The 24242-nt window shown below is 41.8% G+C and overlaps 1 protein-coding gene and 1 long non-coding RNA gene across 3 annotated transcripts in view; one reads left to right on the top strand and one right to left on the bottom strand.

Annotated features, from left to right (window-relative positions):
* Positions 1-24242, top strand: part of ext1c (exostoses (multiple) 1c) — a 63241-nt gene that overhangs the window by 8698 nt on the left and 30301 nt on the right. For both annotated transcript variants that reach the window (XM_025065234.1, XM_008331124.3), the window contains exon 2: positions 4264-5613. In XM_025065234.1, the coding sequence (XP_024921002.1) occupies positions 4667-5613 (947 nt within the window). In that variant the 5' untranslated portion in view covers positions 4264-4666. The remainder of the gene's footprint in view (positions 1-4263; positions 5614-24242) is intronic.
* LOC103393994 (uncharacterized) overlaps positions 1-24242 on the bottom strand; it is a 65739-nt gene that overhangs the window by 15457 nt on the left and 26040 nt on the right. The window lies entirely within an intron of this gene.

Genomic DNA, 24242 nt, shown 5'->3' with positions numbered 1-24242 from the left:
TCATTTCCACCCTCAGCCGCCGCCGCCGCCGCAACCGCTCGGTGGAATGAGCTGCTGTATAAACACAAATCACTGAGACACAGATGGAATGACCACGTTTCTTCTACCTTTACTGCCGATGATTTGATAATTCTGTCCTGGGAGAAGCAGCAGCAGGTAGTGAAACAGTTTAGAGCTCTCAGACGGAGAGATCAGAAGGGAGAGATTTCCAGGATGGGACGCTGAGGGACAGAGGCGACTGTCACGCATGAAATGTTGGTCATTTCAACCTCCCTTATTGGCTGTTGTACATCACAGGTGGCGTCGAATGTCCTATAATTCAGCCGAACAAACAACTCGAAGACTAATTCTGTCAGTTTCTAAAGTGTAAAATGTTGTTGTCGTTAAGGCTTTAACGCTGGTCTTTAAGGAACTTCCAGAGATGAGGTCTGGGGGTTGCATCCTAAACAGATGCCGTAAGAACTCAGGACATGACTCTTCTTTGACACATTTCTTCTTCTTCTTCTTCTTCGCGTCATCTTGTGGAAGGGTTTTTCTCCAGGTACTGCGGGTTTCTTCCAGAAGGACAGGGTAATGCAGTTTCTTAGAGAAGGATTCGAGGTAATTTTACAAGATAAAGAAAATCTGCTGTAGCCTGGTCCCAGGACACGGGATGACCTTTATCATTAGCTGATTCAAAGCCTTTTCTCTGCGTTGTTCTAACTATTTACTCTTCGTGTGCTGACAACATTTCTCTGCGTTTCCCATTCCCTCTAAATGAACCTTCCTGGATGTTTTTTTTCTTCTTCTTCTTCGTTTCTTTACACTCGGGGAGAAAAGAAGCCAAGAGAATCAAAGAGTTGTTGTCCGTGCAGCGCAGTGTTCCTCATGTCTGTGATTAAGTGTTTTGTTTCCCCTCTCTGCTGCCCTTTGAGGATGAAGCAGGAATAATTGAAAAAAGGAGACGAAAACAAAAAACAGGACAAAAGTGGTTTGTGTTTTAAAGGTGAAGCTCCTGCAGTCAGCTCACAGAGGATAAAAAACACAGAGAGAACAGGTGACAGATATGAGCATCTCTGACTCCTGCTCTCACCTTTCCTTGAACCTACACCCCCTCACTCCCCCCTCCTCCCCCACCTTCAGACACTTATATCCCACGAGCCTCGTGGCTGTTTTCCAGGGTGAGTCACTCGACCGTAATGATTCATCATTGATCCGTGACAGAGGGACTTCCTTCACCACTTAAGGCCACTCCGCTGTGCATGTGTGCGTGTGTCAGTTATACATATGTCGTGTGAGGAGGACCAGCCGTGGGGATGAGGTCGAGTCCAGGCAGGTCCTGGAGGTTCCCCGGGTTTATCCTCATCACTCTTCGTCATTTGTGGGTGGTTAACGGAGGACGATATCAGGACTGGATGTTTTTCTGGTTATGTATTTTCTTTATTGAGGCGCACCACTGGAGAAGGGTGGTTAGTGCTCTTGCCTTACAATGAGAAGGTCACCGGTACAATGCTGGACTTCACAGTTTCTTAACTGGTCTGTTAAGTGTCTGTGTGAGGCCCTGTTGGATCTTCCGTGGTGAACTGTGACCTCCCACGATGATTTTGCTGCAATAGGTCCCAGCCTAAGACCTAAAGGTCGTCCTGAATTTAGGCTGGATTTCTAGACAGTTCTGAGTTCCGTAAATCCAAGATTTCCTACAGGATCAATTCCGTCCTGTGACCTTCGTAGGGAGCGTGGGGGGGTTGATATACTAAAACAGATGCCATGTGAATCTTCAGAGACGATGGATCCAATAAACACTCCTCACCCGTCAGCGTTACCCTCATCATGACGATACTCTCCATCACTTTTCTATTACACCCCCCTCCTCCACCCCCCCCCCCCCCCCTCAATTATGCACGCACCCACAAATCTGAAGGACAGGATTTAAACACAGTTTTCACGTGTGTGTGTTTATACTGGATGAGATTGAAGTCTAATTGTATGCTTTGGTGGCAAGGGATATAAAGAAGCTAAAAAAAAAAAAAGGAAGAAAGGGAGTAAAATCAATAGCTTAACTAAGAGAGCAAATGAATTATTGATAAGGAATATGTAATTGGATCCCAAGTGTGTGTTTCCACACCGTGGCCTACTGCTGCTGCTGCTGATGTGGCTGCAGTAGAATCAGGGAGGGTGCCAACAAAAGTCCGTCCACTCACAGCTTCTACAAGTAGATTAGCTGATCCGCATTATCAGGTACAAGACTGTGGACCAGCTCCTAAATCCCCCGGTCTCACATGCAACAGAGGGAAGCCATTTAAATAAAGATGATCCGGACGGAATCCAGGCGCCAAGAGTAATGGTTGAAGTCACTTTGACAAGATTTAGACCACTCACGCAAAGGTCACATGCTGCTACAGTACATGGCAGAAAAGGATGTTAGCGGTGTTAGCATTAAGGTCGCATTTGGATCCTATATATAAATATATAAATATATTCTTTTATTAAAATAAAGTATTTTATCATCTATCATATTAAATAATATTTTGTAAATTTAGTAACTATTTGCATATAGTTAGCTACATTTTCAAACTATTTTAATGAACGGTCAGCACAGTTTTAACTGTGCTAAACTTTAGCTTAACATATTTATTTATTTATATGGACTGAGCTGCTTCTGTCTCTTCTTCTGTTTAGCGTAAGCTGTTATTTTGTGTATTTTAATTAATATACATTTGGCTTAATTGTTAATTAGCCAATGCTGTTTGTGATTTTCTAGTTTGTCTTTAAGACAAATAATTATGTATCAGCTAAGGCGTAGCTAGCTCAGAGCCAAATGTCTACTCACAGCTATTGGTTAATATTTATGATCAATATAAAATACTGCCAGCTACATTTTTCATTTACCTTATCTTATATTTTGAGCTTTATTGTCTACGTGTGTCTCCGTTCAAAGACACAAGACCACACGGCCTCTAAATGTTCTTTTGGCCTACTGACCGTTACACTCTTCACCAAATAGAAGAGTGAGCAGCAGTGAAGACTGGGACCGTTATTGGTTCGTCTTAAACATACAAACCGCTGCCCTGTAATCCCCGTTTTTTTTTACAAATATGTCCCTGTTTCCTCTGCGTGCGTTAGAGGAAATCAGAGGACGGAGTGTTTACCCACGTCGTCAGTGTACGGTTTGTGTTCCCACAAACACAGAAGACAGGCATCACTTCTGCTTGGCTGGAGAAGAGGCAGAAATGAGGAAGGCCGAAGGAGAGCGAGTTAGGGAGTGAGAGTGGCCAGGTGAGACCTGAAAGCTGCCTTTGTTTAGAAGCTGGCACTAAGAACACTGCTCGTCAGTGTGAGACGCCCCCCCCCCCACCTTCCAGCCCCCCCACTCCACACACATACAAGTATACTGTACACACCGGGGTCTTATGGGCTGATGTTTGGCAGACAAACATGAGGAGAAACCGTTGATGTCGTACAAAAGTATCCTTCTCCCTGCACGTCCGAAGGTGAATGTTCATTTCGTTGCCTTATAATGGCTCCTGTTTTCCTGTTCCACTTCCAAAAGCCCCATTAAGATGGTAGACAGTCCCATATTTTTCCTTTATTGCACCTTAACTGGCTGTGACTCAGTCCGACGGTAATCTGAGGAAACTCAAATGACATCCAGGTCCAGTCTGCTGCTGAGTATTTCTCACAGGTGAAGTGTGAAGCATGTTGAGAAGTAAGCGATGGCTTGACACAGGGGTTCCTTTATAAAATATATATTCGATTTTCACAATGCCTCAGTAGGAAACGTCCAGCCAGTCTGTTATGGCTCCATGAAATAATGCAGTGTTTGGCCTTTTCTGACTATCTTCCTTATTTTCTGGAGGAAGCTAAAAGGTAGTTATAAAGTACAAATAAATGCAATTTGGAAAAAGAAAAAAAAGCCTTCTGTTAGTCAATAACTCCAGTTGTTTTATATACAGTATATTGTTTTCCTCATCAAGTCATTGAGATGATGAATTTAGACAGTTATTAACCTTCCACTTGTTGCCTGGGAAAGTTGGTCCATCTGTGCTGTATTGCCTTTTGATTACATTTGTGTTTACGGGGATTAAAACTGGTTTGAGGTTGAGGATAAAACATCCCGCCAAAATGAAAAACTAACCACATAAAGACACGTCACATGAACCCGTCCAGACTGTTACTCATGACATCTCTGGAGACAGCAGCAGAAGCCGTAGTAGTTTCACGACCTGACTGTTTATGTAGACTGATGATCTGTATCTGTTTGTTTGTTTGTTTGTGTCTCTCCAGGAGGGGCTCTGCAGACGGCTGCCGTCGCGCCAAGCACCATGAGGCGGCAAGCTCGGCCTGAGAGCAAGAAGAAGTCACGCTTCATCATTCTCGAGCAAGCAGAGCAGCAGAAGAGATGCAAACAGCAGCAGCAAAGGCAGCCGCAGAGACGGAGTGAAAGACTCATCTGAGAGCTTCAGCATGGAGCCAATGGGGAGAGCAGTGTGAAACTGAAAGAGCCGCAGATTCCAAACAGCAGAGTGGCCCCGGCCCGTACTCTGAGGGAGTGATGTCCTTGTTAACACACTGGCCTCTGTTAGAAGCTCCTTGTTAGAAGTCAATAACCCGCCCCTGTGAGGCCGCAGCGCTGAGGGGCAGAGAGACTAAAAAGGGACGATAGACAGGGGGGAATAAAGAGGCCCTGATGCAGGCCAGGAAGAAGTATGTCCTGCTGGCCCTGTGTGCGTGCTGCTGGGTCCTCCTCTTCTACTGGGGCGGTGGAGTCCAGCTGCGGATGCTGCGGCTGCTAACACGCCACCGCAGCGAGGTGGTAAGGCCCTGGCCCAATTGGACCGACAAGGCCTTCCTGCCCCGCTACGCCCACCTGGACGAGCTCCAAACGGACCCTGGCACAGTGGAGTTGCCCCATCAGCGACGGCAAACCTGGTCCACCATTTATAAGGACAGTCGCTGCCGCATGGAGACCTGTTTTGACTTCTCCAGGTGTCGCCGAAGAGGACGGGAAGGATTCAGGGTGTATATTTATCCGTCGGAGAAAAATGATCACGTATCAGAAAGCTACAAGAAGATACTTACCTCTATAGGAGAGTCTCGGTACTACACGCCAGACCCCAGGGAAGCATGTATATTTGTTCTGGGGATAGACACCTTAGATCGGGACCAGTTATCGGGACAAGTTGTCCACAATGTGGACGAGCGTACGCGAGGTTACCCATTGTGGAATGACGGGCGGAACCACCTGATATTTAACTTGTACTCAGGCACTTGGCCAAACTACACAGAGGACCTGGGGTTCAACATTGGACAGGCCATGTTGGCCAAAGCCAGCCTCAATACGGAACACTTCAGGCCAGGTTTTGACATCTCTATCCCGCTCTTCTCCAAGGACCACCCTCAGAAAGGCGGAGAGCGGGGTTGGCTGGTGAGAAACACCATTCCTCCACGCAGGAAGTACCTGCTGATGTTCAAAGGGAAGCGCTATCTGACGGGCATCGGCTCAGACACCAGGAACGCGCTGCATCACATCCACAATGGGAAGGACATCGTGTTGTTGACGACGTGTCGTCACGGGAAGGACTGGGAGAAGCACAAAGACTCCCGCTGCGACCACGACAACTTGGAATACGAAAGGTAAGAAGGAAATAATGTGTCATGTTGAGATCATTCAGCTGTTTCTCCTGCACTGGATTGGAATGAAATGGTTCGTGATGTTTGGAGTTTGGTCTTTTCGTGGGTTGGGTTTTTCAGCAGTTTCCAAGAAAAAAAATCCAACAAAGGAAGAATTCTTTGTCTAGACTTTTTTTTCCAATTTGTCTTTGAAACTTCTGACCAATTATGATTCATGAATAAGTTCAACAGTAGATGGAGCTAAGCTGTTCTAAAGTGAATTATTGTTGGGCCAATTACCATGTTAACATTGACATGTTAGCCTCCCACACACCTCCATAACGCCTTTTTTTTCACTAACAGAAACTTGATCATTTGAGTTGCATTACTGCCAACATCTGGGTGTATATATATATATATATTTTAGAAAATACCGATGACTACGAGACATTCAAAATAATATTGTGTTTATATTTCTGAATGCTCTGCCTATAAATCTAACTTTTCTTGCACTCTTGACGTGCAAATATACATTTGTTTAAGACAAAAGAAAAACAACCTCGTAACTACAAAAACAAAGTAACTGTGAATTGCTTTTGAGGCTTCTTTTTTTTTTAAATAACACTCAGCCTATTTATTTTTATTGCTGCTGCCGCTCTTGCCGTTGCTGTTGTTGTTATATGGAGAATAGGCCTCGCTATTTCCCCTCCAGCTAAAATTACATTTTGGAGACGGCTGCTGTGATGCTGGGCGTAGTGGAGACCAGACGTTGGGAAATGTGATTGCAGCAGTGCAATCACACTGTGATGATTTATTACAGAGTATAATTAATTTTAAGCATATGACCTTTTTTTGCCACGGCAGAAGAAAAAAAAAACATAATATATTTTACAGTGTACGGTGACTTTGTTTCCAAAGAGTGTGAATGTTGTTTGGTGTGCACTGAATAGTTGGAGGAACCACTCCCCTCTGCCAAGTATGTGTTGCAGCAACAGCTGGCTGTGTAAACATGACTCCTATTCCAACTTTTTCTTCACACACGTATTGACAGCTAATATCACTCATAGCTTTAAAGTGATGAAATACCAGATTAAACTCTTTTTAAGAGTAGTCCAATGACAAATACACAAACAGCACCAATGTTTCTTATCTCCTCCGTAGCTTAGGAAAAGCAGCCATAAATGTGTCAAAAAATAAGAAATAGGCACAGAATGTTAGCCAAAATCAACCAAAGTTACCCAACAGAAAAAAGACCACAATAAAGAGAGCAACAAGCAAAAACACGCTACAACCTACAGTTAGCAAGAAAATGTATAAATCTTCAGACGATCAGACGCAGCTTGCAGTTAGCAAAAAGAAAGAACTTGCAAAAAACTTATTACAAAAATGCAGTTCAATGATCATAATCTCTAGCACTGTAGCTAAAGGTTAGCTACAAACACAGATCAACAGCCCAACAGTTAGAATTTCCCCCCCAAATGGATAGAAACTAGCAATGTTTGGCCCTAAAGAGCTGCACTAACAGACCTAATGCTGCTTCAAATTTAACTCTGCTAATATTTACTTATAGGTGTAGCCTGTAGTTTAGCTAAATAGAGAACACACACCACCTCACCGACCTTAGCAGCGACATTTAAATAAAACAACTGAGTCTATTTGCTACTGTTTAGTCTAAAAAAAAACAAATGTTTAGAAAGCACGACGTTACCCAGACAAGCAACAACAACTCAGTGCATTGGGGTAATTACAGTGTTGTGGGTGTAGTAAGAGGTGGAGCAGCAGCTTTGGCAATAAGTGTGCATTATTCTCAGCTCCGCACTTTTTTTTTGTACTTTGTCCATCTTGAAGCAATTTTCCTGAACCGTAAATTAAAATCGTCGGGTTTACTCAGTGAACATTAGCCTGACGTCTGGGCTGTTGTTAGCTGGTGTTATTTTATTATACAGCGATTTAATAAGAAACAAGCCAGTGAGACACCAACCTGTGAGCTAATCTCAATTTGCAGCGAGATCTTGGAGTCTAAAGTGCTGACGGAGCTGCTCGTTAAACGAAAGGACTCTGTGCGTCACTTTATACCAGAGCAGCATATTTTGATGCTGCGCAGGACTGAGAAGAAATAGAATAATAAAGGAAAATGAAGGCTGTGGTGAGGTGGAGGGGAGGGGGGGGCAGTTATAACAACAGCTCGAGAGCGGTGGAGTGTTGTTCCCCAATAAGTGGCGGAACAATTTCCAGCGTTTTGATGTTCTGAAAGCCTGGATTTCTTCGTCTAATACAATAAATTGCAGTTGAACAGGACTGAAGAACAGGACTGAAGCCTGCAGACTGATACGAAAAATAATGAAAGAAAACTGGATTTTCTGTGACCCTGAACTCACCAACAGCGTCATATTTTCTTGAGCTGCTTAGCTGGTTCTAGAATCTTGTTACGAACAGTTAAGTTAGATGCAGCAAAATCATTAGCAGGGCTGAGCTGCTTAGCTGGTTCTAGAATCTAGAATGTTACGAACACTTGTTACGAACACTTATGTTAGATGCAGCAAAATCATTAGCAGGGTGAGCTAGCAGCTCTTTTTTTACGTCTCCTTTCCATCATTTGCAACTATTTTGTTGACATGTTTGAATTTGACCTTTAAATTCAAAAAGATCTCAGTAAAATATGTGGTTATATTTACAAAACCCAGGATGTAAATTATTTGAGCTGGGCTTCTGTAGTTCACAGCTAACGTGTAGTCTTGGGGTATCTTTAAGATATCGTAGCTAAATTGACCTCCGCTCCACGTCATTTCCTTTCCTTATCTGCCTTTCATTCTTGGAGTATCTTTAAGCTATCGTCGCTAAATTTAACTCCGCTAACGTCATTTCCTTTCCTTATCTGCCTTTCAATGCATTAAAAGAAGCTAACCTCTCTTTTGAATACTTTTAGACGTTCGATCTTTGATTCGATAATCAATAATCTCCCGCACTAATAACAACAGACGTGTCGGCAGGTCTGCGTGTGTGTGATGGTGGCTGTTGTTCATGCAGCAGCTTAGCTTCACGTCAGTGAGCTTCTTACAAGGTAGCACCAGGTTAATGCGATGCGGTGCAGCAGCAGCAGCAGCAGCATCATTAGTTATAGCAGCAGATTAACTCCGGAGGGATCCGGGCCAGACCCCGACCAATGGAAACAGACTGAATATGTGGGCGGAGCTAGATAGAGTGGGGAGTGTATGAGGGGCATTCAGTGACAGAAGGATGAAAAACTTGTCACGTTATTCAAACAGGAAACTGACAAAAACGACAGAAACCCGTTTTGTTAAAATGTTCAAATATTTGCTCTGAGCAAACTTTTAGTTTTTGAATATTTGTACAACCGTTTTTTATTTGTTGCTTCCCACATTTTACTACTTTTGTTACAATAAATTATATTTAAAATATCAGCCATATTTACACCACTATGATTACTGCCAGCTACTAAAAATTGCTTTGCTAACCATTAATTTTTTTCAGGCCATTATCGCCAACTAAACAACTTGCTGTGTTGACTTTCATCAATTCACAATAGATTTTTTCACTGTGGTTTTTATGGTTATTTTTTGGGCGATTAAGTTTTGCAATTTACCTTTCCTATCTTGCTATCTTGTTATTTTCTGTTGATCTTGTTCCAGCATTAATCTGTATATAAACTTCGCCTTTGCTTTCATTTTGACATAAAAAGCCATTTCGGATAATTTTATTAACAACTGCATTAATTATAATTTTGCTGTTTTTTTCTGAAGGTTTGACTTGTTTTGAGAATGTTCTTTTTTTAAATTGTAGCTGTTACTGCTGTAGAGTTCATGGGTTTGGGTCAGATTACATCACCAGTGTAACAAAAGCATCTACTAGACAATGTGCAAGTGTGATGGACTCTGTGGATCACTTGGACACGTGTAGTTTGTAGTTTATCACAGGAGAAACTGTTGGCACTGGAGAATTTTTACATCATCAAATACATCCTCTCTGGACCCGTGCGTGGATGATGACGGACGACGGGGGAGAAAACGGACGATTCTAGCAAAAATAAAAAAAGGAAGAAGTCTGAGGCAGGACATGTTAGAACTTTAGAGACGGAGAGAAACAGAAGCGAAAAAGAAAGGTTACACAACTCTGGGGAAAAAAAAACAAAGACTCTGAGATACTTCAGGCAATCTAAGGCAACCGAGCAGGCAACGGTGAGAGCGACAGGGGGAGAGCAGAGGGGGAGGAAGCTGTGCTGCAGCCTAATGGCCTAGTTTCTCTCACTTTGGAGAATTTTCTAAGAAAAGAGACGGGAGAAGCGCTTTTGTACAGTGAATGTAAATGAGCCGCAGTGTGAAAAATAGTGGCGAGAAAGGAGAGAAAAAGAGAGAGAGAGATATTTAGACGATACAAAAGATTCACAAAGATCTTCGCTTCCAATTTGGAGCAAGTACAGAAGCCAGATTGTGGAGACATGGACCGGGTTGAAAAGACAGGATTTAAATGTGGCAGAAAGCTCCCGACGCGCTGTGTTTGGCCTCCGTGTAGATCAGGGCCGGGGTGGGAATCTGATTGGTTATTATTCCTGACCCTGCTTCGGGCAACTCAAGGTTGAAAAGGAAAAGAGTGAGCGATCAGACTCTAAAACCTGGCTAACAGTGGTGGATGGGAGCAGAATACTGATCAGACAGAAGAGTGAGTGAAGGGCTGCAGGAGCGCCGCTTTCACACTGTGATGAGGTGATGGATAGGTTCACAGCCACAGGGTGAAGGAGTCAGGTGTGAGAAGAGCGCGGGCATGAATTTTTCAACACATTCCCTCCGAGATGTCCAAAAAAAAAGTGGAATTTCTCTGCTCTCAGTTTCTTCATTTGTTTTTTGTTTACGTACCCTAACGGAGGGGGGGGAAGACTATTTCAATTCAAATCCAATTAAAAAACCCTAATGTTTAGGTTCGACATCAAACCTTTGACCATTTCTACTCATTACATTCCTAAAAGCTTTAACTGCAATTACACCAAACTACATCACTGCAGCCATAAAAGTCAATTTACGACATTTTTAAAATTTCATTTCATCGTTGTTCTTTCCCACTCATTAGAAGCTGGACTGAACATATATCATTCTGAAACGCTCTCCGGCGTTCTCTTTTCATTTCCCAGGACATTTGCAGAACTTTCACAAAGTTCTGAGCCTGTAAATCCAACAGAACCACAGGTTGGAGTGTGCGCTGCCTGCAGTGGGTAAATGAAAACAGCTTCTCCGTCTCTGTTATCGGCTGGCACGCATTAAAAAGAACAGCTCCCGTGGCTGTACATGCACACACGCACAGTGCAAATTAACATGTGTGTATGTGTGTGTGTGTGTATGGTTTCTTTGTGCAGCGTACGCCAGCGTGTGCAATTTGAGAATTTGGCAAACCAAATAAGGAACGCTGCGGCCGGCTGTAATTAGGGCCTGTGAGAGTGAACTTCTGAAGATGATGTGGAGTGTGTGTGTGTGTGTATGATGTCTGCCATCTCTGTTTAGAAAACTTAGAAAAAGAAAGGCAGCCTTGTCAATGTCCTCCTCCTTTCTTCTCCTCTCTACACCTTTCTTCTCCTCTCCATTTATTTTTTTCCCTCCTTGTTCTCTCCTTTTCCCTGGTTCTTCACTCCTGTGGTTTCCTATTCCCTCTGGTCCACTCCTCATCTCTCTTTCCTCCTATTTGCTCATCTTCTCCACTCTTTTATGCTCTCTTCCTCATTACTTTCTTTGCTCCTCTCCTCTCGCCTCCTTTCCTCCATTCTTCACTTCCCTATGTCCCCTTCTATTCCTTCCTTTCCTCTCCTCCCCCTCTTCCCCTTGCCTCCTCTCTTTTTCTGTCATTTTATTTCCTTTCCACTCCTCTCCATCCCCTCTCCTCTCTCAGATATGCAGTATAATGAGGTGACAAAGTACTCCTCAGTGCAGAGACTACTTCCTGTTCCCATTGTTGAATTAACTGAAGGATGGTTCCACCTGTACGTGGTTCTTTCTAACAGTCCAATCTTTCACAGGCAGATTCCTCAGGGCTCATAAAACAAGCAACAAAAAAAGAAAAAAACCAAGTTTAACTAAAGATCTCTGCACTCCAGAACTCAACGTTTTGAAGACCACGCTGTTCTACTTTAACACTTTGTCATCATTAGGCATTTACAACATCATCTACAACATCACAGTCATTTGACTTCTACTTCTCGAATGACCAAAATGAACAACCGAGAAAGTGAGAAATGACCCATAAAGAACAGAGAGAACTGATGAAGAGTAGAATAAAAAATAAAAAACAGACTCAGTTGCTTGGTGTGCCATCAGTCACTATTATCAACTAACTAATTAAACCGTCCCTGTGGTAATAACTGAAAATCTGACAATCGTTTTTAAAATGAACAATCTGCCGCCGAGAGTCAGAAACCTTTGGTCTATTTTAACTCTATTAAACCCATTCCTTAATTCTGTTGGTGGTTCAGAGTCTGAGGTTAATGATTCCAGACTGAGTTCATGTTTGTTGAACAAATAGAAGGGAAAAAAATCCCAGAATTTATAACAATATTATTAGAGCCGGTTCATTGGAAGGTGGAGACGCGTAAATTCAAGTCCAACAGGGAGGTTTGTGGAACCACAAAAACCCATCCATCCTTGTATTAGGACTTATCAGAATGATGACTTTGGCGGTCATCCTAACTTGTCTTGGCAGCGGCTCACCGCTCTGCGAATCCTCGACTTCAGCTCTGGTAACTGTTCATCCGAAGGGGAAGAGAAAACCCACGGCTTTGGTTCTCGACTCTCGGGAAAACTAAAATGCTGTTCTTGTTGTTCGGAACAGTAGCCAATCACAGCCTGCCGCTCTCTTCAAGCACTCAATGTTCTTTCACACACTGCGTTTGTGGTATTGTTTTTTTTTTTCATTCCATTGTTTCAGTTTCAGTCCATCCACTGCTACTGTTATGACAACGTCCCGGTCAGTTACGAGCGAGACAAAGAGCTAGCGGTACTGCTATCAGAACCAATAATTGTATAGTTAGCTATACAGTTATACGTTTTGTTAGGCTAACATCTGTTAGGTTTCACTACCTCTATGAGGGACAGGAGCAAGACTAACTGTGAGATTTGTTCTCACCTGAAGAGGTGCTATAGCGCTGAATACACTAATGGTCTAACGTAGACGTAGAGTTTACACCTCGCCAAGACACTTCTTTATTAAGAGTGATTTGCCAACCTAAACATAAACAGTATGGAGAAACAGAAACAGAACACAGACATAAAACTGTAATAGGCTACTCCTTAATTTCCAGACCCAATCTACATGAACTCGACACGGGATATTACAAAAACAAAACAATGCATTTTGGCTTTTAGTCAACACCAAGTATTTAGCAAAAAAAATACGACTTGGTTCTTCCATAAAACAACCACAAACAACCAATGTCCAGCAGTCCATGAAAACCCAAGCTTTTAATAATCACTGGTATGATTTCTATGTTTGACAAGTTAGTTACTGTAGTTTAGAAGTTGTCCTGCACATGAATCGTTTGCTGTAAAACCAGAGAAACCGACACAGATCCTGCAGATACTCAGTTTCTCCACATCGAGTGGCAGCTCATGAATTGTTGATTGGTTTGTATGAAGAAAAAAAAATGTTCTTGAGAAACTCATTAATATTGGCACCAATCATGCCCGTTAGCAAAACTAAGCTCCGCCATCGCTGTTCATGACTCGAGTTTCTCCTCACACTTCCATTGAGTGCAGCAGGCTTGGTCTCATGACCTCATCTTTCACTCGGTTCACGGATTAATTACAGAAGCCCATGTTCTTCCTTAAACTGGTATGCAGAGAACAATGAGTACCCCTCCAGCAATCTTTATTCTGTCACTTTAAACACCGAAAGTGTCAATGAGGCAGAACTGAACCGTTTGCCAAAAAGTGCACACAGCGTGAGTGAGAAAGCAGGAGACGGGCTGTGCATGTTCTGTCCGTGCAAACAGACGCCGAAAGGAAAAGCACACTGTGATCTGAGCACTTTACAATGGAGATGAAAAATAAGATCAGAAATGGATTGGTGTTATCTGATGCTCACCGAGAAACGGGATAAAAAGCCGCCCGTCGTATCTCCTTTATTCGAGGAGCACAGCTCGTACTGAGAAGCTAAAGTCAAAGAATTACTTGTTGAGAGAACAAAAAAGATGATTCTGTCCTATCTGAACAATACCCGAGATGCAACACAAAAATAACCGCAGCAGGAAACATATCTCATATTTGTTAGATTTGGTTCATGGCAGAAGAAGTCTTTGTCCTGACATACATAGACTATTGCATTTCATTTTGATATCTGTGTGTGTGTGAGTCTGGGTGCTGTCCAGAGTTCAACCAAATCACACAAAAAATCAAGGGCCTAAAGGTTTGAGTCGAAAAAAAAAAACAAAACAAAACACAAATCCAAGTCAAGTTCAAGTCCACATCAATGTGCTCCAAATTTTTAAAAGAAATATTTAAATTATCAAAGTTAATTTCTTGGTAATGTGGTACTTGTTTGGTGTCCAAGTTCAAGTCTTTTTCTTAAAAAAAAAGTTGTCTGATGTTCGGCTCCAAAAGTTTACCGTCTTTTTATTGAGTTTATTGAGTCATGGTCAAGTCAACAAATACTTTTAGGTAACATTTTCAAGAAACATTTCACTTGAGTGGGACTTAACACTTCAAAGTGTTTAGATTCTGGGTGAGTGAAAGAGATCCAAGTCATGGTCAAGGCTACAGCAACTTTAGTAACTGGTCAGTAACAGAGTACGTTTTTTTTTTTATACTGAAACTACAATTTTTTAAACAATTATTCTTACTTTCATCTCCCAAATCCTCGTTTAACTCCACAGATCACTATACCGATAGTGCTGTCAACCCTGCAGTGCTGAGGATTATTGCTTTATTAGGCTTCCAATCAAAACGCTTCATTTCAGATCAAAGCTGCTGCCTTTTCATCTCGCCCCAAGTTTGCACTGTAGATATATTCTGACCCAATTTTGGCACCAGATCCCAATTAATTTAGATCTTTTTTTTTATTATTATTATGTCAAAGAAAGGGCTTAGAACATATTTGTCAAAGATTGAATTTTCACATACAGTCTACTGTAGATGTCTCAGTGAACATAACGTTAATTTAATGGATGTACTCCAACCAAAGACAAACATTCGGATAATCTTTGGGATTATCCTGACTGCAGTCGTGACATGATTGACTCAGCATGTGACGATGAGTCCAAAGGTCAAATTGGTGCGATCAAAACCTGGTAAACAAGTACAAATCCAGGCCAATTGTTGGCGGTTGAAGTCCTTTAGCCACGTGAGCAAAGAGAAATCTCTCTCTTTGTGTTTTCTTTCTTCCTCCTTCGTTCCCAGCTGCACTGTCATTGTCAGAGCCTTTATGCTCCAGTTGGCCCCAACAAAAGCCAGCAAGGTCGCCAAAGGCTTTCCCCCCTGTGATCGCTGCAGTGTTGATAAAAGGTCCGATTAGGGAGCTGAATGGACGGTCATTAAGAGGACATCAACACTAGTGATGGAGCTCCCAGCATAAACAATCTAACCAGAACACAACCCATGATGTAGAGTCTTTGAGGAAACAAAGTCGAGGCTAGAAAAAGTAAGAAACGAGTCTCGAAGAGTAAACTATAAGATTTTTCAGCCTGAATATGAGATAAATGTCTGTCATGAGAACTGGAAAGCGATCTCTACAACCTGGGTGTTCTCTTGTGGTTTTATGGAGAGCAAAGTGCAACCTTATCCAAAGCTAACACAACAAAAAAACAGGGAGGTGGAAAAACAGAGCAATTGTTCCCCGTGTAACGTCTGGAACAATATGAACATTTTTTAAATCATTCTGCAGCCACAATTTTGACAACGGATTTAGGAAGTCGTTAAAATGCAGTCGATGGAATTTGTAACTCAGGTTGAATCTGCTCACAGTTTGTTCACTGCAGATACATGGTCAGACACAGACCTCTGAAGTACGGTTTTAAGTCCAAATCTGGCTCCACTTTAAAAGGAAAAAAAAAAATCCTAAAAATTTCCTAAATACTGGGCTCTCTGCCCGGATTACAAACAGACAGTAGGAGGTCCAATGGTGCAGTTAATTAAAGGGATTTTTCTTCAAACTGACAGTTCCATTTTTCCTTCTAGACTTTTGGACACGGGTTCACAGACTGAAACTGTCCACAGAGCAGAGTGAGGACGAAGAAAACATGACAACTGACAACTGTCTGCAGACTGACACTGACATCACATTTCTAAATAATGAAATAAAATAAAAGGCTGCAGAGTCATGAATTGCCTGTTCTCTCTCTCTCTGCCTCTCTCTCTCTCTCTCTCAGCATCCCATTAAAATAGGCATGAAGTCATGCTGTCAGGGCTGGAATGCACAGATTATGAAGCCAGAGGAAAAGAGAGGACTCCATTCATGAGTGTTTGCGATGTATGCATATGTGAACACTGCGTGTGTGCATGTAACCGACGCCATGGCTGCTAAGACAATAGGTGTGTTACACCACAAATGCGACTGCACCGTGGAGAAAGTCTGTCCTCCGTGGACCAAACAGATTGGTGACGATAAATAAAACATTGAGTTCTAAAAATAAGAGCTATAGTGTAGAAGGGTGTTCGCAGCACTCTGGTGCAGAAATGGGAGCGGAGTGGAAAGTAAGTCTGGAGTGGAATTATGCAGTTGTACAATGGATGCAGCCTTGAAAAAAGCTGAGGATCTAAAGCTCAGAACTACCGTATATTTCTATGGATTTTTGCAGCTTCCACTCAGTCTTATCTGATTGTTGGGCGGCTTGGAATGGACCAGAGTTGGATCCAATTTCCAATATGCTACAAAATCAGCTCAGGTTAAAAGCATCACAAAACATCTTTTATCGTGTCTTGAAATCGCTACAACTGGCCGGTGGTTAGTCTTTGTTGTCCACTCGATGAGATTTATGTCACGTAAACTAGACGCCGGGGGAGAGTAAAATATGTAGCAGACACTCAGAACTTTAATGATTCTTTTTTTATATATACAAATCAAATAACACCAATTACGTGGTCGTACTTGATGCATGGGTTTAGACCATGTAACGACAACCATGGGTAGAAGACAAAGTAACACGGAATATATGTTGTAAATGCTCAGAACACCACCATATAGATCACCAACTGGTGGCCCGAGGGCCAAAAGCGGCCCGGCAAACTGTGCAATTCTGCCCACAACTGGATTCTAAAATAAAACAAACATTTTACTTTATTGTCCGGCTCCCAAGGTGTGGGTCCAGAAAAATTCGACCTCTCCAACAAATATAGTTGGTATTGATCTCTGGCCTGCAGTTGAATCCTTTTTCGGAGTCGAGGGGAAGCTAGCGCAATCCTAGCGAGACTAGTAACCATTCACTCTCACATTCTCACCCTCGTCTACTTAGTCGTCTGCTGTCTGAAAGTGTTGGTCTGAAAGTCGAGCAACAGATGATCTGATTAGAAGGTATGTTTATTCCAGGCAGCTGTGAAACAACTCTGCCTCTTCTGATACCACCAAAAAAAAAAAACTTGGCCGTCTGCCACCATAACTCTCACCCTGATGGATCTACTTTCTCTGAAGTCGGTTTTTGTGTAAAACCTGTCACCGTTAGTGCTTTACATAACCTTGGAAATGAGCCGAAACACAAACACTGCTGTGCTCCTCAAATAGGTGCTGCTCTGATGTTATAGTGTTGCTGTGATCCCAGGGGCGGATGAAACAATGTGAATGTGAATGTGTGTGTCTGTGTGTGTGTCCCAGATATATGGTTGTTGTTTCTCACAACCTCGCTAACATGGAACATGCAGAAGATGGTGAATTACTCAGGAGTTGTAGTTGATGTTTAATAAAATGACAGCACTCGTCGTCCTTGATAAACGAGGAGCTAACGAACAGAAGTGTGTGTGTGTGTGTGTGAGGAAACCCTGCACTAAGAAGTCTCTTTTTTTAACTTTGCTATTTTTCAGAATCTGCAGCATAGACACAAAGCTCACACTCTACACTGTGTAAGATGAATGGCCTGATACTTGTCAGTCGTGGCCTAATATACACACACACACACACACACACACACACTTCTTACTCAAACTTTCACTGAAAGAATTAAAACAATCTTAATCCTGAAGCTAATTCTAATCCGAACCTTATTCAAATCCTAACTCCTCTTCTTCTTCGAGGACCTGACAAATGTCCCCACAAGTTTAGGAAGAAAAAAAAACACCAGGTTCACACACACACACACACACTCCTGCCTACAGCCGACTTTAAACAACTTACTTCTACAGTAAATGGCACAGCACCAGATATAGACACATTTTGTCAGGCGTGTGTGTGTGTGTGTGAAAAATGAGCATTACGCTGCCTCAGCTGCTAAAAGCCTAAAGTTTTCTACAAATGTAGATGGAAAACTCAGCAACTCTGACTTTCAGACTTTTTTTTTCATTTCATTTCATTTCATTTCATTTCATTTCCTTTATGCTCTTCACATCTTTTAGCTTGAAAGTACACCCTTCAGGCAGCTTTTAGGGAGTAAAAATATAATATTTAACACGGTGTGAATAATTCACCTTGGACCAATCCTATGCTATTAGCTCTGTGAGCTAGCAGTTAGATACATTCAAGCTAACACATTGGAAAATAATAATATTTAACTTTTAACGCAGTTGTAGGAACTTGTGTGTTTTATGCAAACTAATGTCTGTGAATGTGTCAACACGGGAGGCGGGGGAGCAGACATGACACAAAGTTTGGGGAACCACTAGCGCAGGCTAACTATCCTTGTCGTTAGGGTTGTTTTAGTCGTTATGATATTCAGCCTTGTTCATCCGAAGTCTGCGGTCATGGGGCATTTCATACAAAAATGGTGTCTGTGGCTCAACCTGTGATGGATGTTCTGGCCCATGAAATTCAGTCCAGGGTTTCTCAGTCATGTATCTAATAGTATTTTGTGATATTTATAGGCCTGGACTCCGACACGTTCTCCGCGCTCATTCATCTTCACCCTGCCGTGCATATTTCCTGCAGTGATATCTTTACACCATTTCATCTACTATAATGAACTCCAACACTCTGGGCGTAGCAAGCTGTGTCATTACTGACCTTTCGCCCCAATAGAAATATATTTATATGTATATTTATATACACACACACACACACCGGCACCACCACACTATGCAGTTACATCAGGGGTGTACACACTATTTGGTGTCTGGAGGAACCTACACTGATACACAGGATTTGGTGTCTGGAGGAACCTACACTGAATGGTGTAAAAATACCCAGGGGTCGAGTCCTTCTCTGATTTTCTGCAGACTATAATTAAGTGACATTTAATTAAAATGCGAGGTAATTACATGTATGCAGCTCAGATTTCGACATATTTATACAAATAAATTTGGCTTTTTTTTGTAAAGTAAAAAAGTAGTAACCTCTAATTAACTCAATATCATTTAGAAAAAAAAAAACTTTTTAACGTATGGGTAAAAACTAGTAAATGAATATTAAAATGCTCAGTTGAAGCTGAAGTTTAGCTTAACACAATGCAAAATTGCTAAAAAAAAGATATATAAGATATAAAATATAATAGGATAGTAGGCTAGGAAAGCTAACAATTGCACAAAATATAAATAACAAAATGTGTACCCAAAGAAAGCCGAATAATTGCGATGTTTATTAATGCTAAAGTTAGACAGGACGCAAGACTAGCCAAGATGCTCTGTAGCAAAATGCCAGCAGATGTCCAGCAAAATGTTCCAATGGATGAAATGACATGATCTTTTATAGCTGTGTAATGATAACGTAACTATTATTAAAAGAAAATAAAATCATGGCCAAATCCACAGGGCCAGACTCAGGACAAAGTCGTTGCCTGTATTTCTTCCACTTGATCATCCTGTCAACACAAATCCAAGCAGCGACACACGCCCAGGCTCAGGTTTCTGTGTGTGTGTGTGTATGTTGAGTCTCTGCGCCTTTTTTGTGTCCAGCTGTCCCCTCATTATCACTCTGACTCCGGCCGACTTCTAATTCCATCAGCCTCTGTGCCCACCGGCCGTCATTCTCTAAGACTGGATCCAGCTTAGCGCTGGACTAGATTAGCATGTAGCTACATGGAGGCGTCGTTCATCCCTGACATCCTAATAACTCATCGTAATACTCTCTAGCTAACTCTGTGCTAAGTCAGAACTATTTGGAGCCTAACATTAAAACAATTTATTTTCCTTTGACTTATACATTAAATATAAAATCTCATGATGATTCAGGGCTAAATGTTAACTACGTGGTGGCTAACTTGTAGCTGAATTAGCTTTTTTAAGCCCCTTTTCGAAGCGATCGTTGTTCTGTAACACGAGGGATGGTTGAAATATTCCAACCAATTTTTAGCAACTGTATTTTGACTCCTGCTGCATCCGTTTGTCTTCTTTATATGCTTATTGTTATATGATATTGTTCCACTATCTCCACCGCCTACTTTAAATTTCCCTCTCGTTGCTCCCGTTGTTCCACATTTCTGCACTGAAGTCCAATGGCACGAGCATAATTCTGTACTGTAGCTAATAGTCCACTTATTCCCCAATGTGCTTCGATTTACCTGCATCCACTCAGCCTCTGTCCACTTAGCATCCACACACACACACACACACACACACACACTGCTGCACACTCACTCTATCATGGCCTGTAATAGGGTAAAGGCTGACAGAGCAGCCGGGGCTCTGCTCAGCAGACAGTAGTCCAGTGAATCTATAATCAGTCTCTGCAGCACTTGATTCTCCTCCCTCTCCTCCTCTATCTCCTCCTCCATCCTTCTCTCCTCTGGAGCCTCATGAACTCTGGGGAAAACCATGGAGCCAATAAAAGTGCAGTGATGTATGGAGGCATCGTCTCTGGAATAGGAGCCACGCACTGCTGTTGTTTTGTTTTTGTTTGTTTTTTTTTTCAATCTGTGCTCAAGGGTTTAATCGACTTAAGTAAATGTGTGTGTGACAGAAAACGACAATAACAGGTGTGTCCAACATGTGGGCCGTGGGGCCAACAATGGCACAAGCATTTGCAAAAAAATTTAAGTTTGCCAACTTGATATAGCAATGTTTCACAGTTAGCTACAGATTAGTTAGCGCAACAAAAACACATGAAAACACACTTTTATAGACAGTGTGAAACATCACAGGAGGAGCCGTCGGCCCCTCAGGTATTTTCACATCCATTATCCAATCCAATCTGGCTGCGAATCAGAAGGCTGAGGACGGCCAGATGAGCCACCAGAAGAACTGTAATAACTGTAACGGCGCTAATGCTCCATCAGACACAGCTTCCCAGGAGAATGACCCGACCGCCACATCACCAGCGAGCCTCATACGGCCATAATTAAACATGTGCCTCTGTATCGATCGCGAAGGAAAAAAATGTCTCTTTGCTCAGGGGTCGGAGGTTTTTTTTCCACAGCTATTAAAGCACTGTTCAGTGCGACGCACTCATTATTTTCATCAAAACAAACTCTTTTTCTGGTGTTCCGAAGCAGTTCACATCCTTTATCAGCCATTAGTTTCTCCCTCGTTCTTCACACACTCGTACAGTGCGTACATAAACTCTCAGCTATAACAAGGTCAACAAGGCTTTTAGTTAGTTCTGTAGCTCAAATTGAACCAGTGTACTTATCCTTGTACACATGAATAGGACAGCAATATCTTAATGTACAAAAGTATGTGCATGTCTGCTCCTATATAGAGCTACACTAAGCCGCCTTTGAGTAAAATAGAATTCTGGTGGCAAGTGAGCGTTGGATTTTCTTAACAAATACAGGATTTCTAACTAACTGAGAACCTCTCACTGAATATATCATGTAATTAAAGAGAAAAAAGTTAGTAAATGAAATAAACAGCTATTAGATAGCTCAGAAACAGCTAAAACATAGCCAAAAAAGTAATCACAGATATAAAATACGTAGACGAGGCATTGCTTAAATACAGTACTGCAGTATACACCTAAAGTATTAAACATACCTACAAGTTGGTGAAACTTTGGCTAAGAAAAAATAGAAGAGAAAATGGTAACAGGTAGTCATTTAGATTGAAATTCATTTTAAATAGTTTTGAGTTAGCAAAAAAATTGTCACAAATTAAAGTAACGGAATCGCAAATTGAGAGGCTAACCTTAATGTGAATAGATACAAACTAGTTTAAAAAATAAAATCATTTCTAAGCTAAAAGATGTAGACTCAGTTAAAAGGCAAATGCTCAAAACACAATCCTGCCTCCGAGCCTCTATTAGACCCCAGGCCAGGCTTTGGGCACACCGTCCCTACACTCTTCCTGTTCTTGATTTGAAAGGTTTTTCTCCTTGATTATGGGCTGCTGGGAACCTGCTCTCCTGGACCTCTGATTTCACCCTTTGATTGAAGATATGGTAGAAGCATCATTTACGTCTCTCTCTCTCTCTCCCCATCCTCCCTCCCTCCCGTTACTCCCTCCTTTCTTTCCATCTCTTCTCTTTTCCTTTACTGTAAAGCCGCATTGATCCGTGCTGGGAAGCGATGCTGCTAATTCACTGAGCCCGGCCTGGACTTTTCCACTGTCCTGGACTGATGGCAACAGTTCATTCCTAATGGCTGCTGTTCCCTGTAATCCCCCTGGCCTCCCTCCGCTCTGAGCAGCACATCAACCGGACATGTCTAACCCTGATACTTCTGCAGTTTAGTCTGTGGCTTTAATAAACTCCTGGAGCGCCAGGAGGTTTATTATGCAAAAAACAACGTCACCAAGACGATCCATTTTCAAAACAAAGTATCGTCGTCTCTGACTAGTCCTGTAATCTATCAGTTCAAAGAGGAACAGAATATGCAGTCTGCTGAGGGTAGCGGAATTCCGTGGTACTGTTTGTTCTAAGCTGAAAGTTAAGAGGATAAAGTAAAGCGACAAAAGCTAAAAAAAATTAAAAAAAAAAACAGAAGAAAGATTCTACAGATCAAACAGCGACTGATCAACTCCAGTGATGACAAATCTGCATCAAAGTTATGGAGAAAACTCCAAAATAAAATTTTGGAGGTGAAGTTGCACAGCTGTGAGTTCAGCGTGTTTTCTGTGAGCGTATATAAATATTAAAATATGGCCAAGGTTCAGTCGTGAAGCTCCTCATTAAGACTCAGGTACAGCTCTTGATTGCAGTCCCTCAGCTGCGACGGTGCTGTGTGACTGACTGATGCACTCACTCATGAAAATGTACCGCAACTGAACGGAGCCTAATTTGGTAACAGATGCTCAGAGGGAGGGACGGGAAAAAAGAACCAAGAAGAAACGAGAAGTGAATACAAGAAAATAAAGGAGTGAAAAGAGAAACGTCAAACACAATAAATGATCTCGTCTTCAACACCACAGGGGTCTCAACAGTCCAGTCGTCTCACTTTGCTTGCGGTAAATTTTGGCCAAGTTAACACTTTGTTTTGTCTAGTTTTTGTTTAAAGAAAACGAACCTGCACTTGTAATCACAAAGTTTTCTTTTTAATGAAATACAAAGAGAAGAAAGTAAAGAGAGCATGTGAGGATCGGAGGTGTGAAACTACAAATAACCCTTCATACATCCGTCCTGTCTGCACCAAAACACTCAGCTTGACTGTAAATCAGGACTGAGAAGTGAAGGTGTGTAATTTTGCTCCCCTCTCTCCTCCTTCTTCTCCTTCTCTCCCTCCTGCTGCTACTGCTCTCACTGCCTTCTGATGAACCACATTTTTATAAAAGCTCTGACACTGAAGGTGTCGTTGAAGAAATATGTAAAATGAATAGCTTGGAAGTGCACTTTCTTTTTGAGAGTTAGACAAGAAGAGTGATATCAGCCGGGCTGTAAAAGTGAGGATATTCACCACAGCAGAGCTCAGAATCCTTTAACGGAGGAGCTTCATAAGAAAAACGTCCCTGGTTTAAATCTCAGTCCAACCAGCTGGTGCAGTCAAAGTTAATAACATCTGAATTAGTTTGCAGTTACCACAAAATATGCAATAATAAGAGGTAATCAACAAAAGGTTTTTTAAAGGTTAGCCTCTCAAAAAGTTAGCAGAAATATCTAACAATAGCAAGCTTAAAAATAGACAAAAGCGAGTATTATATAATATACTGAGTTGACTGCTGATGGTTGTTTATGGTCGGAAACCAGTCTGGACCTGTTCAAGGCAGGGTTGTCACTTTGCATAAATTATGTTGGAACGAATATTACATGACACCTCAGGTTTCTGAAGAAGTTCCAAGACTTTGTTCTAAAGAACTTTAAGGCACAAGCTAAAGCATTAGTTTAAGAGAGACAAAAAAGAGCAACTGAACTAACTGCCAAAAAAAAAAAAAAATCTTAAAAAACAATTGCTACACGATAGCCATATAAAAGAAACTCTAAATTAAAAAAAAAGGAGCTGGAGGTTATCCAAAAGGTTAATTTCTTGCCTAAATTTCCCTCAAGGAACGGCAGAAAATGATCTCTGTTCATAAGAGATGAAGGTCAATCAAACAAATTAGACAAGACAGATGGAGAAAAAAAAGTTAGCAATTACCTTTAATTCTGTGACACGATTCAAGCTAAAGGTTATTTGAGTATATCTGAAAAATGTTACCGTAAAAGTTAGCTTTTAGCGTAGA

Source organism: Cynoglossus semilaevis, chromosome 18 (genome assembly GCF_000523025.1).
Source record: "Cynoglossus semilaevis isolate Cse_v1.0 chromosome 18, Cse_v1.0, whole genome shotgun sequence".
NCBI lineage: Eukaryota > Metazoa > Chordata > Actinopteri > Pleuronectiformes > Cynoglossidae > Cynoglossus > Cynoglossus semilaevis.
Note: the sequence above shows the minus strand (reverse complement) of the source record. Positions and strands in the feature narration are given on the sequence as shown.